Below are 16,569 nucleotides of genomic sequence, written 5' to 3' on the forward strand. Positions count from 1 at the left end.
TCTGTATTTGCAAAGTCCTTGTAATCAAGTATCTTAAAAGTTGTAAGTCATTTTTATATGTACCACCACTGAAAAGTAGCCACTTACTCAGAAACCTCCAAACACTTCAGAGTGCATGTATCCTCCAGTCGGTTGAAACAATGAGTGTATAATATATCAGAGGGAAGATGGTGTGGGTGTACTTACGCAGTTGTCAGAGGTCAGTATGGAGCCGAGGACGGGGGAGCCTGCTGGGCTGCAGAGCTCGGGGAAAGGGTTTGGGATGGCTGGCATGGAAGCTGGACGCAGAAGTTGCTCCTCCTTCAGGCACCTGCAGAGGGAGACACACACACACACACTCTGTAACAATCCTGGCTGAGCAGTGAAAGTGAAAATACTGTAAACTGCAAGGACTGCACAGAACTTCAAGCTATCTTCTGTTTTTTTTTTCTTTTTTTTAAACAATGAGATGAATGCAAGGTGCAGGTGTTGGGTGTCCACCTGACTGCCTGAATGTGCATGGGCTGGGATTGTCGCAGGTTCTTTTTCGACGGGGGGGAAGGCTGCAGGTGTGGGTTGTGACGACGCTGGGCGGGGCCATGTCTTGGGAAGGCAGGGTGCACGAGTTGGTGGTGATGCTGGGTGTGCCCGTGGCCGTTATTAAGGAGCAGTGCAGTGTCTGCCTGCGTAGAGTACCCACTCTCCATGGACGAGTTCATGTCATTCACCAGCTGCTCCAAGTCCACATCATCGTCTATGGAAACAGGTGGAGGGTGGGATTGACAGAGGTGGAGAAATGTGGTTGGAGAAAGTGAAAGACAGAGACATTAATGTTACAGGGCATCAGATATCAAGTGTCTGAAAGAATATTTGATATCCTACCAGCAGCTAATTGTGAATAAAAAAACATTTTTAACAGGCTTTTGGCTTTGGTAACTTCCTCTTTAAATTAAAGTATAGACATAAGTGTATATGCTGAGGTTTACTTTTATGAAACCACTTTACACTCAAAAACATCATATTCATTATTTCCCAGAGGTCTCTTTGATAAGAAAGGCTAATTTGAGGACAGAACAAGTCTATAAGGTCTGTTAATGGACATTTCTACAACACTCATGATGAGTCCTATGCGTTGTATTTCCATTTCTAGAGCTAAAGACAGATAGTGAATACAAAAGAAGGAACACAAGGAATCCTGTTATGGTCAAAGCTTTTGCTTTAAGTTGCAAAAAGGTTGAGCAGGTTGCCTTACTGTGAACATACAGCTTAGCATATTGGCCTTAAATCCCTACTGTTGGGACGGCAGTAGCTCAGTCTGTAGGGATCTGGGCTGGGAACTGCAGAGGTGCCAGATCACTTCCTGTGCACTGCTGAGGTGCCCTTGAGCAAGGCACTGATTCCCCCCACCCCCCCCACCCCCCACCCCCCACCACCATCAGCTCAGGAGTGCCCGCTGTGGGCAGCTCCCTCACTCTGACATCTCTCCATTAGTGATTGTCCATAGGATCCTGTTTGTGCATGTGTGTGTTTATTTCAGTCTGTGTGTGTTCATGACTTACAGAGTGTAAAAACAGAAATTTCCCCTTGCGGGGATCAATAAAGTAAATCTTAATACTGTAACCATGGTACAGCAAAATCTTTTAACAAGGTGTGTTTTACTACAGTTTACAGTGAAAATAAAAAATATTGCCAGGAGCACATGTGGCCTAGGAGAGGGAGAGCAAACACGGCGCTTAGTAAAGTTATTCTCCTCGTTGATTTCCAAAGCTTTGATTTCTTCAAAATGTTCTGTAGTAAACAAAGTTGTGAGGTCTTCTAGATGTGCTTTAACAGGATAGTCAGCATGACATCTGTTAATCACCTACCTTTATTAACTATTTACTTACTAATTATTATTTACATGTAACTGAAGTTTGGAAGGCTGAGTGTGAGCTACGCCGACCTGCTTTTCATTCACACCTTTCTTTTCTTCAAATTAAGGAAAAAGTGTAGTAGCCGGATAGAAATCTCTCTTTCAAAGCTTGTATTAGGGTTGAGAGCCAAACAGACTGTTGACTGTTGCTTTCTTTGTACTTTGTTAGTAGGTGTGTTAAACCTCCTCTCAAGTGGAGCGCAGTACGTGTTGCCTTTCTGCATCTGTGTGTATGTAGATGTGTGTGTGTCCAAAGCCCTTTCGTCCTATGTGCGTCCCACCCCAACACCACACACAGAATTCCTGACATTCCTGCAGGAAGAAATTACAGCACTCTGGTAACATTCACCAGCCTGTTCATGGCATATGGTGACCAAATGATCAGGACAAAAAGTAGGACACCAAAACACACATGCCTGCACACAGACAGGAGAGACCTAGGACGCCATGTACGCTATGCAGCGCTGATGAGCATGTGCATTTAATCAGAAGAGAGATTAAAAAAAGAAAAGCACACAGCACTGCATAATATACTTACAAACACACACACCACACACCACACACTTCACCAAACAGCAGGAGTTTCCCCACGTGATCTCAAGTCACAAAGAGGTATGCAAGACACACAGACATAGACATATGCACACATAAAGGACAGTCCGGGACACGGGGTCATGTGATGTTGAGGTTCATGAGTAGGGCATGGGTTGGGGTGACACAGAGGGGGAGCACACAGTTGGAAGAGACCAAGAGAGCACATGCGGACAGCCAGACATGGCTCTTACGTAAGCTGCAAAATACACTATGCCTTTTTCAAAATAGACACATCAACTCTTCATACAGCAGAAGAGAGCAACCATGGCTATCTGTATGTAATAAAGTTACAGAATACCAGCTTAAAAATAAAGGAAATACCGACCTATAATACACCTGTGCTTTTCTAACATGTGTAAATAGGTCTTACTGCATCTTGATGTACTACACTGATAGTTAATGCAACTTTTCATGAATTCATTCATCTTGGTAGTTTTGTGGATATATTATTTTAAATCTGTCTAGGGTCATTCTTCCTTTAGGTTTGCGTATTTATGCGTTAGACACTTCATAGCAGCAGATCTATATTTGGATAGCAGCCAGGTGAATGTTGTGAGCTTCTTTCTAGTCTATTAGAAGTGCACCCACATGGAAATTGACTGTTAGCATGAATGGCTGAATGGCTTTTCATGTTACGTTTTGTCTGATGTCGGCCGAATAAATCCTGAAAATAATCCAAAGTCGTCTCACGTTTTCATCATCGAACATTTTGAGAAGAAACATCCCCACCTAACGCAGACCTACAATTCAAAACTACGCCCTCAATTGTTCCAGAAATGACAACAACAGTTATGTAAAAATACTAAACAGATCCAAGATACTGAAAGTCCCAGTTGGCTTTACAGACAGACATTTATCAGGTATCTTCTTCTATTGCAAACAGCTATTCAGCCTTGAACAGCAACACCTGCTGTAGTTGGAGATTTCTTTGTGTCCAGAGTTACTTGAAGACATGTTAATAGGCTGAGAGCTGAGGAGGTTGTCAAGAATAATTTGCTCACATGTAAGTTCCAATTCAATTTTTCTCTCAGTAGAGTTTCCAATTTGTCCCTTTCTAAGCACAGACCCCCAAGTGGCTTCACTTAAAACCAGTGTTTTAACAACGCCAAAAATATCCTCTATCCTCTTAATTTTGGGGAAAAGGGAAGGTTTTTCTCAGCAGCTTTTCACTAGCGCTCTTTGATTAAGGCCGATAAGCCCAGCAGAGTTTCACAGAAAAATTAAGCCTAGTGCTGCTTAAAGAGGATAATAATGATATTGGCATTCCTCTCTTTCCTCCTGTTGTTGGCTTAGCCTTATTGCACTGTTGGCATTAGTTGGGAAAGTCAAAGGACTTATTGAATAAAAATGTTCTCCAGCCTAACTTTGTCAACTTTGAATATACATGAACTGATACATTTTCTTTACTTTATTAGTGTTATGGAACAGTAAGGTTCTTCTTCATCGTCCTTATCTGTCTGTTTTGTAAACTACTTCGGACTGTTTTTCATGGGGAGAATAGAGAATAGGTTAAATCTGTGTTTATTCTGGGCTCGTCGCTCGTCGCAAAGCCATTTAGTGCGATCAGGCCGTCGGGGACCCAGCAGACCGGCGTGTAGGTGAGCTGACCAAGCCTCATGTTTTTTCCTGTCGTGAGAACCCGTCCTTTCTGTCCCTGTCATGTCTTGACCTCTCTGTCACACTTCAGGTTAGGGCTAGCTTTTCGTTGTATTTATATGTGTAGCCGGCAAGTTCATTTTTCCAAGATCTGAGTTAGTATGCGTCATGACAACCTGTAATTATCCGTCTTTGTCAGCAGTCAAGAGGTCAAACAAAATGCTGGAGGTTTACATTTTCAAGGGCAAAGTTCTATTGAGTTATGAAACAGGCATGATTGAAATCTACTTTGATTTTGTTTTTGTATATCATTTGTTTGCTGTAGTTTCCACATGTTGTACTGCAGAACGCTTTCTCTGGGTGAAAAAGATTTTACTCATTCATTTGATCTTGTAAATCTGACGGCTACAGTGAACAAGAAATGCTTTCCCGCTCTAACAATTACTTCGTTACAGGTTCCTGTAACTCTGGAGAACACCACACAAAACTAAAAATCGTCATAGATAAGATCACAAATCTGATATTGTATATTGGCAAGTTTTCAGTCAGTCATTTTTGTTCTTTGTATCAAGAAATATAATATCTGATAGACAGAGTTAGCTTAAATGGGGGGGTCTGCATACCACAGCTCTATGCTACTCTTTTGCTGCTCTCCTGTGGCTCCCTGCAGCTTTGCAAAAAAGATGCTGAAATCTGCCTTTTTTTTAATTATTAGGCTAAAATTATTATTTTCAATATTTCTTCAACGTAAATGTGTCACATCCTGCCTCAACGCTGTTGCGCAAAACAGGCCCTTACCAGTCGTATTTGGTCTGCAATCTGTTGCCAGAAATAAGCAAACAACAGTGGGACTAAAGTTGACAGATATTTCCAGGACAAGCGCATTGCATTTTGTGAGAGGGATCCGCCTGGGAAATTAGAGAAAAAGAAAGCAATTTCTGAACTGCTGTGGAAAGCAGAGCAGAGCGGAGCAAAAGGTACTTTTAAGAAATGTATTAATTTTCCTTTTAACCCCACGACTGCTGCAAGTTTTGTGGCAGCTCAGGAAATCGTAAGGCGTGGGAAGACCCCTGGCTTAAATATTGGGAAGGTCAGTGGAGCAGAGCATGATCTATATCCAGCATGTCTGTCAGTGAGTTTAATGGGATGTTTCTCTGTTGTGCAAAGTCAGAAGGAAACATCAGCTGGATGTCTTTGACATCATTAGGACATCACTTATACAGATATAGAAACAATTCTTTTAGCAGTCCATTGTTTCTTAGATTTTTTTTAAATCTAGTTTTTGATACATTTCTCTCAAATTATGTAAAACTCTTTACAAGACCATCCGCAAAGTGCAAAGTACAGTTCACTTGATAATCTTTATCATTAATTTGGTCTAGATGGAACTGCAAATTAAGAAAATATCCCCTTAAAATATGGAGATGTGGTGGACTGTATTCTGAGTGCAAACCTGCGTACCTTCAACTCTCAACCCCACAGGCCTGTGACCAACTTTCTATAAACTCCCCTCTGCCTGGCACTGGCTGACCTACAGGCCTATATAAAAACACCCAAACCTCTCACCCCATTCACGTGAAGCAATATTTAATTCTCCTACACGAGCATGACCACCACAGATCAGCCAAGCAGACAATTTAACCACCGACTAAAGGGAGAAAAAAATGAGGCCAGGGAGGGAAAATTTACAACCTCTCCTCAAGTTGGCTGCTTGCCAAAAGGATTCCCATGACTTTCCACCACGATGGCTGCAGGGATTTCTGGGAATATACTAGCAGCAGGTTAACGTATGTGTGTGCATATTGTGAAGGGGGGGGGTTGTAAAAAGTTGCTGAGTAGCACAAAAAATAACAGTGAAGGTTGGATTGGGGGGACGGGGGGGGGGGTTACACTTAAAGCCCAGCCTGCATTGATGAAGGGAGAAAATGTCCCAGATGAAGATGGAGATAGGAATGAAGAGGGGGAGATTTCTAGGAAGACAGGACGCGCATTCAGTGGGCCAGCAAATAGTTTTTGGCAAGAGAGAGAGCCCGTTAAGAAGATATGAAAAAGAGAAATATGTGAAACCTGAAAAAAACGGAGTCAACTTTTTTTTTACAACTTGTTTTACAACAGAATTTATGATTGAAATCTGTCAATACTTTTGATATAGTTTGGTTAAAGTGTGGAGGAAAATTACCATGTTGATGTGGCAAACTTTGATTGGCTGGGCCCTGAAAGCCTGGAACAATCAGCTCCTCAGACCTGTGTGAAGAAGTGCGATCCACGCTTTCCTGTAGAGAAAAAGGAAAAAAAAAAAAAAAGAAGGGCAGAGACTGTGCAATAAAAACAAGCGTAAGTGTTTTGACATGTCATTTTCACAAAGTTCAAAGGGTCAGTAAAAGTTATTTTCTCTCGAGGAACATCAAGCTGCAGGTTCAGGGGCCAGTGACAGTTTGACCGTATGACACGGTGCCTTATGACCCCTCCCCCTCTCATACTCATTTTTCAAACTCCTTACATGTGAAACTCACATCAGGTAATGATAGAAAAAAAAAAAAGAACAGATCAATCATTTTTTAGAGCAAAAACATACCAGCTTAGGCACACTTATACAATCTCACACGTCTGGAGATGCACACATACCCTGCCAAGTTCCTCAAACATTGCCTAATTTGAAGCAGCCTGGAGGCAAAAAAGAAAAAGCTGGAGAAGAGAAAGGGAGGGGAAAATGGCCAAACAAATTTTCAATCTTCTCTTTTCTAGGAAAAAGAAGAACGCGGAAGCATTGCTTCCAGGAACTGTTCTTGGCCAGGGGTCCTGTTGTGCATGTATGCACATACGCACATACGCACACATTCACAGCTCCCCTCAGTGCTACGAAAACATCTATAAATGCCCTGAGTCAGATTTATAGCTCTGAGAAGCAACAGCCAAAAGCTTTCCAAGGAAGGCAACTTGGCTGCCGGGCCTGATGGCTGACAAAGAAAGTCTGCAGGCTTCAGCTAGAGCAGACTAGCTGGAGCAACTCGTCCAGTAATCCTTCTCTGATACAAAGTATATCTTACTTATCATGTGAAGAATGCAAACCAGCATGCACAATGACAATGAGCATTGCCCAAACTGACAACATAATCTGGCATTACCCTCGTAAGCTGCACATTTTGTTGCAGGTAGCGAGATTCCGTTGCACATTTCTTTGCACAGAGCTTGCTTGTCATTTAACTGTTTGCTGGTTCAGGATTAATTATATTGATAAGAGAGGAGTATTGATTTTTCATACAACTCGCTGAATGCGTCTCACTATTCCTGGAAGACAACAGAGGATTTGGGTTGTATTATAGGAAGTCATGGATTAAATGTTGCAAAGACACGGTGACTTTAAATATGATTCTTCAGCAATGAAGATTCGGCATCGATATAACTCAGTTATCCTAATGCTGCAATAACGATTTTGGATCATGTATCATTGCTTTATACATTTGAAGAGACTTCAGGACAATTCAAGAGGGTGTAAAGCTTGGTAACATATATGCCTGTTTTTCTGCCATTGGATTTGCTCTGCTTCGACACAACAGTGTAATCGTGTACACTGTGAGGAGTTGGAGGCAGGATGGTGTCCTAGCTCTGCAGCAACAGTGTTAATGTAGCTACAAGTAAACCCAGGTATATCCCCCTCCCCTCATCAGCTCTCTCATGGCAAAAGAGTCCATAGTCTCATAAAACCCTTTCTTCGAATTTCATTAACAATCTTTCTTGACTCTACAGTTTAAAATAATCGCACAATGATTCCACCTCGATGTCACACACTCCTGGAGCCGCCCACCTGTCAGGAAAGAAAGGCTGCCATACTGCTGCTCGCTACAGAGAGGTTTACGGACTCAGATGCCAACTATGTGTTTTAACCAGGTTAATATTTTATTTTTTTAAACGAAAGACTGCTGTTGTTCAATATGATGCACTAACTGACGAGGAGACAAGCCAGGGTTGTAGTTCCAACAGAATCCCATGCGAGAGAAAACCCAGTGAAGAGGAGGTTGTAGATTGATGCTATCTCTGTTTTCCCCCTGAGGGAACAAAGGAACATTCTTCTCTTACTTGCCATATTATATTGTGTTTACTTGAGCAACATATTACTGCCTTTTAACCAACATTGCTGCCCAAGAACATTGACTGAAAGTGACAGCTCAGCTGGTACTAACTCGAGGTAACTTTAACTAGCTAACATTAGCAATCCCCTACGCTTTGATGACGAGGAATATCTTGCCCCTCACCAAATTTATAGCTCTCTGTAATTTTGTGGGCTTTTGTCCTGCTAGCAGGGTAGGTATGACGATTCTCCACTTGATATATGTTAACATCAGCGAAAATGAACTTCTAACAAGGACTTTGATGTTTTTAGTGATCGAAATAGTGCTGCAACCAAAACTCACAGTTGATCTTTATTACTCTGTTTTTCTGTGGTCGTCAGGTGATGTAAACATGTGTTGTGCTGAAGAGCAGGAAAACATTAAAACATTAACGAGCCCGTGCTGCAGCTCTACAGAGTGTTTAATGGTGGCCGCCATTTTCCTATGCTCTTTTATGTTGACCTCCAGGCCTACGTACAAGTCACGTGACTAAAAACTCTGAATGGTCAACTAGGTCTTTAAGGGATGAGATCTGATGAATATTGTGTGATAGGGGTGTGTGAAAAAATGTATTCAAGTCATAATCGATTGTTCATTTCTAAGATTCTGAATCGATTCAAAACATCATAAGTTGACATTTTCAAAATGCACTTTTATCAATTCTAAGTCAATTTCACCAACAGCCAGTCTTAGCACAAAAAAAAACCCACTGCTGGTTTTTTCTTGTGTGCACCGTCTCCACCTTGCTTGGTTGCTGCAGGGGGCGTGTCAGTCCTGACTAGTCACTCTCGCTGCATTAGCAACATTAGCTAGCTCTGACTGACTGTGTCTGACATATTGACTATAAACGTACAACTGACATGACAATTTCAAAATGAATGAACTCGTAGTAAATTATTTAAATCCCCCAAGCGGCTAACCGGAATTAAAATGGCAAACGGTAAATGGACTTGAGCTTGAATAGTGTTTTTCTAGTCCTCTGACTACTCAAAGCTCTTTTGCACAGCATTTCATAACTACCCATTCACACACTGACGGCAGAGGTTGCTTTGGAAAGTGACCATCAGACGTAACTAATCCGATTCATACAGACGTATACGCCGACGACGAAGCAGCGGGAGCAATTTGGGGTTGCCCAAAGATAAATCGGACATGTTGCTGCAGGAGCTGCTGGGGATCGAACCCCAACTTTCTGGTTGAGAGACGACAAGGCTCTACCAACTGAGCCACAGCTGCCCCCTGTGGCAAACATAGAGGAACAACAATCAAAAACTGATAACCAACCCACACGGCATCACTTTGCTGGTTTAGGCTTTCTTCTGTGTAATGAGCTGATAAAACCTTTACCAATATAAAAGCTGTTTTATCTTAAAAACATTTTATTGTTCTTTTTAATGTCAAATAATAATTTGCAGCTTCTTAGAGCACATCAGACTGGAGATCCTAAAATATGAACCCCTTTGTAACAGAAAGGGAATGCATTATGTATCAGGAATCAGTCTGAATCGAAAATACAAATCTGAATCTAATTGGGACCCAGAGAATTGAAATTGAATCTTGCGATAAATTGCAAGATTCCGACCACTAAAAAGATGACACAACTCCCTTTCATGGTTTCTCAGAAAAAGCAATTTCCAGATGTGGATTTTTTTTTTTTTTTTGCACAAGGAGCCAATAGTAATTCAGAAACAACCTCTTGATAATCACAGTTCTAAAAGGGTAAATGTGGTACAGTACATGAAGGAAGCCTTTGTTCTTTAAATCTTTGGCTTGTGGGTCAGTCCTCAAGCCTTGTGTTTTAAATTTTCACAACAGGATCATAACACTCAAAGGTCACCACTGGTTCACTATGTAACTAATACATCTCTATTAGTAAGTAACATGATTTTATGAAATAATAACATATCTAATAGTGAAATCCCAATAAGAAAGAATTCCACAGATGTCAAAAGAAATGTGGTTATCAATCCAATAACTGTTGAGACATTTAACTAAATGCCAAAAATGTCATCTTGCTTCTTGCGCAACAGGAAGGGCCTTTCTCAAATCACTCCCGACTACACCCTCTCCCTAAACACTGTCACCCCACATCGAGTGTTGTCAAAAACCTCTGCGGTTGGAGTGAGAGAGGGTTAATAAACCGTCCAACAGCAAGTCTGCGCCGACGCTGACTTACTTACGTGGTGTAACACCTCTTATCGATCCAATAAGGCCGTTAGAATGACTGACACTTAAAAGCCAGCGTTACTCACTACGTTATGTGAAACAGCTAACGACAACACCACATTGAGGTGTATTGACATCGATTCAGCGGCTTCAGAGGTTAGGCTATCGTTAGCATAAAAGCATCCTGGGAGAAAGAACGTCCCGCGCAGTAAACAAACACAACAGGGGATGATCATACGGCCGTGAGAATTCTGTCTCGGAAATACCAACATTATTTTCCTCCGCTCGAGTTAAAGAATGAGTGAGTTGTCGTCTATGTGAAGGAAGTAAAACCCCTCTCCCAAGAACGAAGCCCCGAGCTAAACAAGAACACACTTCCACTAAACTAGTTGTCAGCGAGTTCAGTGCTGCAAACACGTAACTAGTGACTGTAACTAGTTACTAATTGTCAGTAATGTGCCCAACACAGACCAACATACATTTTAAGATGGAATATTGGATGGAAATATAATCTGTCAGGTTTATATTCTTTAGACAAAAGACACGGTTCTTGGAGTCATTAGAAGTTGAAGAAAAACTCATTTTGGGTTCTCAACAATGATAGACAACTTGACATTATCTTTCATCATGAGAAAACTTCTCATCTTTCACTCTATAGCCCTTAGCATTATCGTCTCAGCATTACAACATTCCTTTCCTACACAGCATCAAAGGCTGAGTTTCCTCGAAAGCACAATTGTGAGACTGAGCGTGCCAAGTGACGCCTGTTGCACGTAGCCTCTGACTATATTGACCTCCCTGAATTAAATGTAGGACGGAGCTATATTCCTCACATTTCCTCGGACTAAATAGGCATATCCAGGACTGTTTGCTTGTGTTTGAGGGAGAGGCTCTGTTAAATTCCTCATTCATTCTGCTCCTCTGACTGGTTAAAGTGATAATTCAACTGAGGACTTTGGTATCGGCGCTGGCAGGTTTTAAGTTTATGGACACTGAAATACAGACTCATTAACTTGAGGAGATAGAGGGGAAAAGGGAGAAAGAAAGCGAGAGTTGTAGGCTTCTTACTCTGAGACATCAGGCAGACGTGCACACACACAAAACGCACACAGTCTTTGAAAGACAGGCCTGGAACGCTGCCCACATTCACAAACATGCCCCGCATTATGTTTAGCGTTATGTAAGTATGCAGAAACGAGAGCTCATTTGCACCTTATCTATGCACAATAAACCTACAGTCACTGCGGAACCAAAAGACTTCATGTCGGGTGTGTGTGTATGTGTGTGGTCATGCTGTGTCATGTCAACTGGCAAGCTTTACATAACAAACACACACAGAAATGTTGTAACCCACTTCTTTCACTCCAACTATCAAACTCTGTTTTTTCCCCAGTAGATGCAGGGTGGAGGAATGTTGTTTTCTATGGGGATTCAATTCACTATTCAGTGCAGTTCTACTGGTGCAAAACACTTTCCTGGAAGCTAAAGTGAACCAATCCAACTTCATGTCAGCTCAACAGGGGCTCATTGGTCTCACGGTTTGGGTTAGCAGGGCGCTGCATTCTTGTACCTCGACTAAGAGGAATAAGGCAGCTGAAGCTACGTCACCTCCATCGCCCCACTGGTCCCAGTAAGACGTCATGCCATCAATCCCATGCTTTCAGGCCTGTCACACAACAAAGCCCCCTGCTTGTTATTGTTGTTTGTTTAGCACTCTATTTATAGACCTCCATGACGCTCTTTAGCCAAATTCTTTAGGTTACTGGAGAGCCGGAGAGGAGAAAATCCGAGCCGAGAAACAAAGGGCTCATTCTGCAAGAGTTGGACAGTGGAAGTGGGTCTGTTGTGTTGCACAGATACTCTGTTTCAACCCAACTAGGCCGGGAGTCACTCATTGTGAAGCAACAGACTCACAGAGCCACTGTACACATTGTGACACATACTGAGAGAGGTAACTGCAAAGACTTCTCCGACTACAGGCTTCCTGAACTCAAACCTTAACCCTTTACCAGCATAAAGCTCATTCAAAAGTTTTTTCCCTTCATGTGATAGGAACAGTCCCACTCATAATACCTTTCAAACTACTTCACAACTCCTCACATATTTTCACACTGTCTTTGTTTTCTTTAGCTCACTGTTTTGATTTTCTAGCCCAAAATTCCCAATTAGGTTCACAATGCGCTCATTAAAGGTATAATAGGTATAATATCATATATCACAGTGATTCCCAAAGTGGGCCATGGGACCCCTGGGGGAAGGGGGGGGGGGGGCTTACCAACAATATTGCACACCATTTTAAAAGCCAACAAATTCTGGAAAATGCTGTGAGATGATATCCAGGTAAATGTAAGGCTGACAATGAATCTACACCAGAAGTCACAAGTTTGGAAGTTTCATGTTACAGTATAATTTTTTAATTACTAACTCTGCTCCCAGCATTTCATACATTTTGATTTGACAAACCCCTGGACAACACTTATAATGAAAAAAGTTGTTGTTTATTCTTGTTCACAATTGTCAAAGCTAAAAAAAAAAAAATGTGGCCAAAGATTTGAGTCCAGCCTGCGCTTTCCATACAAAAAAAGCTAAGCATTCAAAGTAGATCAGGCTTGAGCTCTGTTGGATCTTAACTTTTTCATAAAACTTTAACATATATTGTAACATACATTAACCTGCTGCCAGGGCCCACTGACAAGAACACATACACCCCCAAAATAAAATTTACCTTGTAGTTTGAGTGCCGTAAGAAGAAGTCAGGGCATCCCGCTAAGGCCATGGTGTTCCTTCAGGGTTCCCTCTGTTGGGAATGTCACTCACTGGACTTACCAGCACCCTGAACATGACAGGAGAAGACACATCAGAGACTGAATGCAAGGAGGACACAAACATTTTATCACTAATTTCACTGAATGAAAATTGCAGGAGAAGAAAGACAATAAGAAATCATGAGGTTAAACACCAAATAAAAGTTGAAAAGTGAATAAGAGTCAAAAGAAAAGACTGTCCCAGTTGAGGGTTGGGATCTGTGCTTTACTAAATGCAACATTTTGTAAAACTGGTATCTTCTGTGATTACCAAAAGGAAGGCTACTAAACAAAAAGCCTCTCTCAGCTTAAGAGAAAACTAAGCCTGCATGAGCAAATGAATGTGCGCACACGGATTAACCCGCACACTACATCCAATGTAAACATAGCCATTGTGTTAGACCAACACACACACACACACACACACACACACACACAAGTCTCCAAACAAAGCCTGGGGCTTCAGACTAAACAAGAAATTGTCTCCAAGACGGCAATACACAAGAGCACTCAATACCTGCAGACCAATAGGGAACACAAAAGAGGGGAAGAGGGGAAGAGCCCTTCTTAAAAGGAGTCAGCTATTATGGCTGCATTGTGCAGCATTATTTGTTGCAAGTGAAAAGGGGATGTGGTGCACAGGTTCATGTTTCTGTTTGGAAAGAGGATACCCATTATAGTGCAATAACATTCTATTTCAAGGAGTGCAGGAAAAGCGCTGGATGCAAATCCACTTATTTTGACACATTGCAAAGCAACTGTTTTCATGTTGCCTCCAAAAGTGGAAGAAAGCAGACAATAACGAATTAAGACTAATGGGACCCTTGACCCAATATAATTTCGAAATGGAACAATATTTCTATCTTCTTTCATTGGTTTGGCTAGAAAAGCCCCTCTTCCTGTGGGAAGGATAGGAACTCCTATTAGCCCACCCAATTTCTTAAAAAACTGCAATACAAATACTTTTAATGTTTTTCAGCTTTATATTTGCATTTGTGTCTATTAAAGACACATCTGCAGCCTACACTTACAACCAATACTGCTCCTCAGACGGGTTTATCAAACTGAATATACACGAACACCCACACCCACCCACACACACCCACACACATACACACAATCCCACTTGATAGCACCCCTCCATCTTTGACTCTGCACTTTCTCTCCCAGCATGTCTCCATTGTACAGATCATTATATAACAGATATCAGATGGTTCAAACAATATATCTTTCTCCACCTCCTCCTCCTCCTCCTCCCTCTTTTTCACCCCACTAATTACTGTTTCCACTGGGGCTCTTCTATCTTTAGGTCGCTCTGCTGACTGAGAGTCTGTGTCTAAATGTGTGTGCACACTGCACAGTTGCACACACATTGAAATGCCAGCCTCTGAGCTGCTGATAATTCCCCACTTTTTCTCCCCTGAACCTTTTTTTTTTTTTTTTTTTAAATCTCACACATTATTGCATAGGTTTACTGTTGTGTTTACAACAATCTAAATGCTGACCAAAAGGGCAAGCAGGGCTGATTCCATGTGAGACTAATAAGCCTGAAAGCAAAGCCAAAGCTCCAACTGCTTGACATTTGCTGACATTTGTGGTTCCTCCTGCAGAGAAAGCGGGTAATTCACCTTTACTGGTCAAACAGAGAGTTCTAGAAAATTGAACAGGGCTGTGAAAAAGTTAATAATGGCAAATGTGTGTGTGTGTGTGTGTGTGAGTGAGTGTGTAGGTGTGGATATAACATGCCATGCTCCAATATCTTTCAAAGTACATCAGATGCTGATACTACACTACAATGCCGGTTTAGTAGTACACTGCACCTGTACCTCACACACACAGTAGCATTAGAGGGCCATTGGTAAGCTCTTAGAGGCCTTCATGTTACCTGATCCTGAACAGACCTGTAGTCTTCTGTATGCACCAGGAAGGAAGGAAGAAGGAAGTTTAGCAGCGTGCAGAGATTAGCCTACATTAAGTCACAGCTAATGGAGCTTTATGACAGACCATCACACACACACACACACACACACACACACACACACACACACACACACACACACACACACACACACACACACACACACACACACACACACACACACACACACACACACACACACACACACACACACACACACACACACACACACACACACACAGCTTATCCTCTTTGAGGCAAAAGTCCCTTATTGCAAGGCAAGATCATTCACTTACTTGGAAACAAACAGAAGAAAAAGTACAATAACTGGACAGTTTTTTTTTTGACATGATGGATCACTCTTTTGTAAACCAGGAAAACCTCATAAGTTCAGAATCTAATTTATGCGAGTGTCTTCACACTGATCCGTTTTGGAGAGAGTTTTGTTTGTTTTTGCCTTGAAAACTTTAATCAATCAATCATCAAAACTTACATCCCTTCAGTAGTAGGTGCCGCACTGATTTAGTGTCAGAAAATCTAACTGGTGAGCAAAAGTAATACGTTTCTTTCCCAGAAGCATTCTCTGGTTAGTAAGTCAACATCCTCATGGGCTTTATTGCCCACCATGGTGGATTTAAGGACTTGTAGTTCATTCTTCAGCGAAAATATACACAAGGTAAAAGCGCCTCCTCTCCTCTGCAACATGCATGAGCAGCAGCATATGGGAGGAATAGATTTGGCCTGTGAGTGTAACAAAAATCATTCTGTACCGAGTTCCCAAACAAAGAAACAAGAGTGCTTACTGTAATGAAAAGGCAGCTCGCCGCTGAAGAGTCGTGTCCAGGACGCACGACGGAGCAACACCCGGCACGCTTCGACTGTCCTCGTCTAGATCTCCACTCAAACTGCTTCACCCCAAAAACTGTCCGCTGCTCTGTTGTCTACACCTTGTCCCCCCACCCCCACCCCCGAAACGCTTTCCTTGCACACGTACACACACACACTCCCGCGTCAACGCACACTTGCACATATCCAAACACATGCACACATGCGCTGATCTCAACTCGCACTTTTCGACCAGCTGACACATCTCTCGTTCTCCCTCTCTGACACACACACACACACACACACACACTTGCGCACTCTCTGAACGAAACGTTCTCTCTCCGCCCCGCCCTGCTCCTAGCTACACTCTGCAGGGAAAAAAAAAAACTTTTTTTAAAGCTGGTGATCAGTTGGATTCTCACGTGTTACACAGTAAGGAAGGAACACTATCCATATAGAGCCCTGAAGTTCTGAATTTGCCATTTCCATAGTGTTGCAAAAGTCATACACGTTTTCAAGACTTAGAGAATTTTTTTCCCAGTGTTTTCAAGACCTGACTGTCCTAACTCTTGGAGTCGAGAGATGCATCCTCTCTCTGCTAAGGTGACACAGTCACTAGTCTACCCATCTGGCGTCACTGCAGGTGTACATCATTTGCCTCCCCTG

General features: G+C 42.1%; 1 protein-coding gene across 1 annotated transcript in view; it reads right to left on the reverse strand.

Annotated features, from left to right (window-relative positions):
* Positions 1–16,151, reverse strand: part of LOC132991454 (growth factor receptor-bound protein 10-like) — a 43,723-nt gene extending 27,572 nt beyond the window's left edge. The window contains exons 1-5 of the mRNA XM_061060227.1: positions 15,882–16,151; positions 13,082–13,189; positions 6,261–6,354; positions 481–733; positions 187–310 (exon numbers count right to left, since the gene is read on the reverse strand). Coding sequence (XP_060916210.1) covers positions 187–310; positions 481–733; positions 6,261–6,354; positions 13,082–13,132 — 522 coding nt within the window. The 5' untranslated portion in view covers positions 13,133–13,189; positions 15,882–16,151. The remainder of the gene's footprint in view (positions 1–186; positions 311–480; positions 734–6,260; positions 6,355–13,081; positions 13,190–15,881) is intronic.
* Between the last annotated feature and the right edge of the window lie 418 nt (positions 16,152–16,569).

This window comes from Labrus mixtus, chromosome 16, assembly GCF_963584025.1.
Source record: "Labrus mixtus chromosome 16, fLabMix1.1, whole genome shotgun sequence".
NCBI classification, from domain to species: domain Eukaryota; kingdom Metazoa; phylum Chordata; class Actinopteri; order Labriformes; family Labridae; genus Labrus; species Labrus mixtus.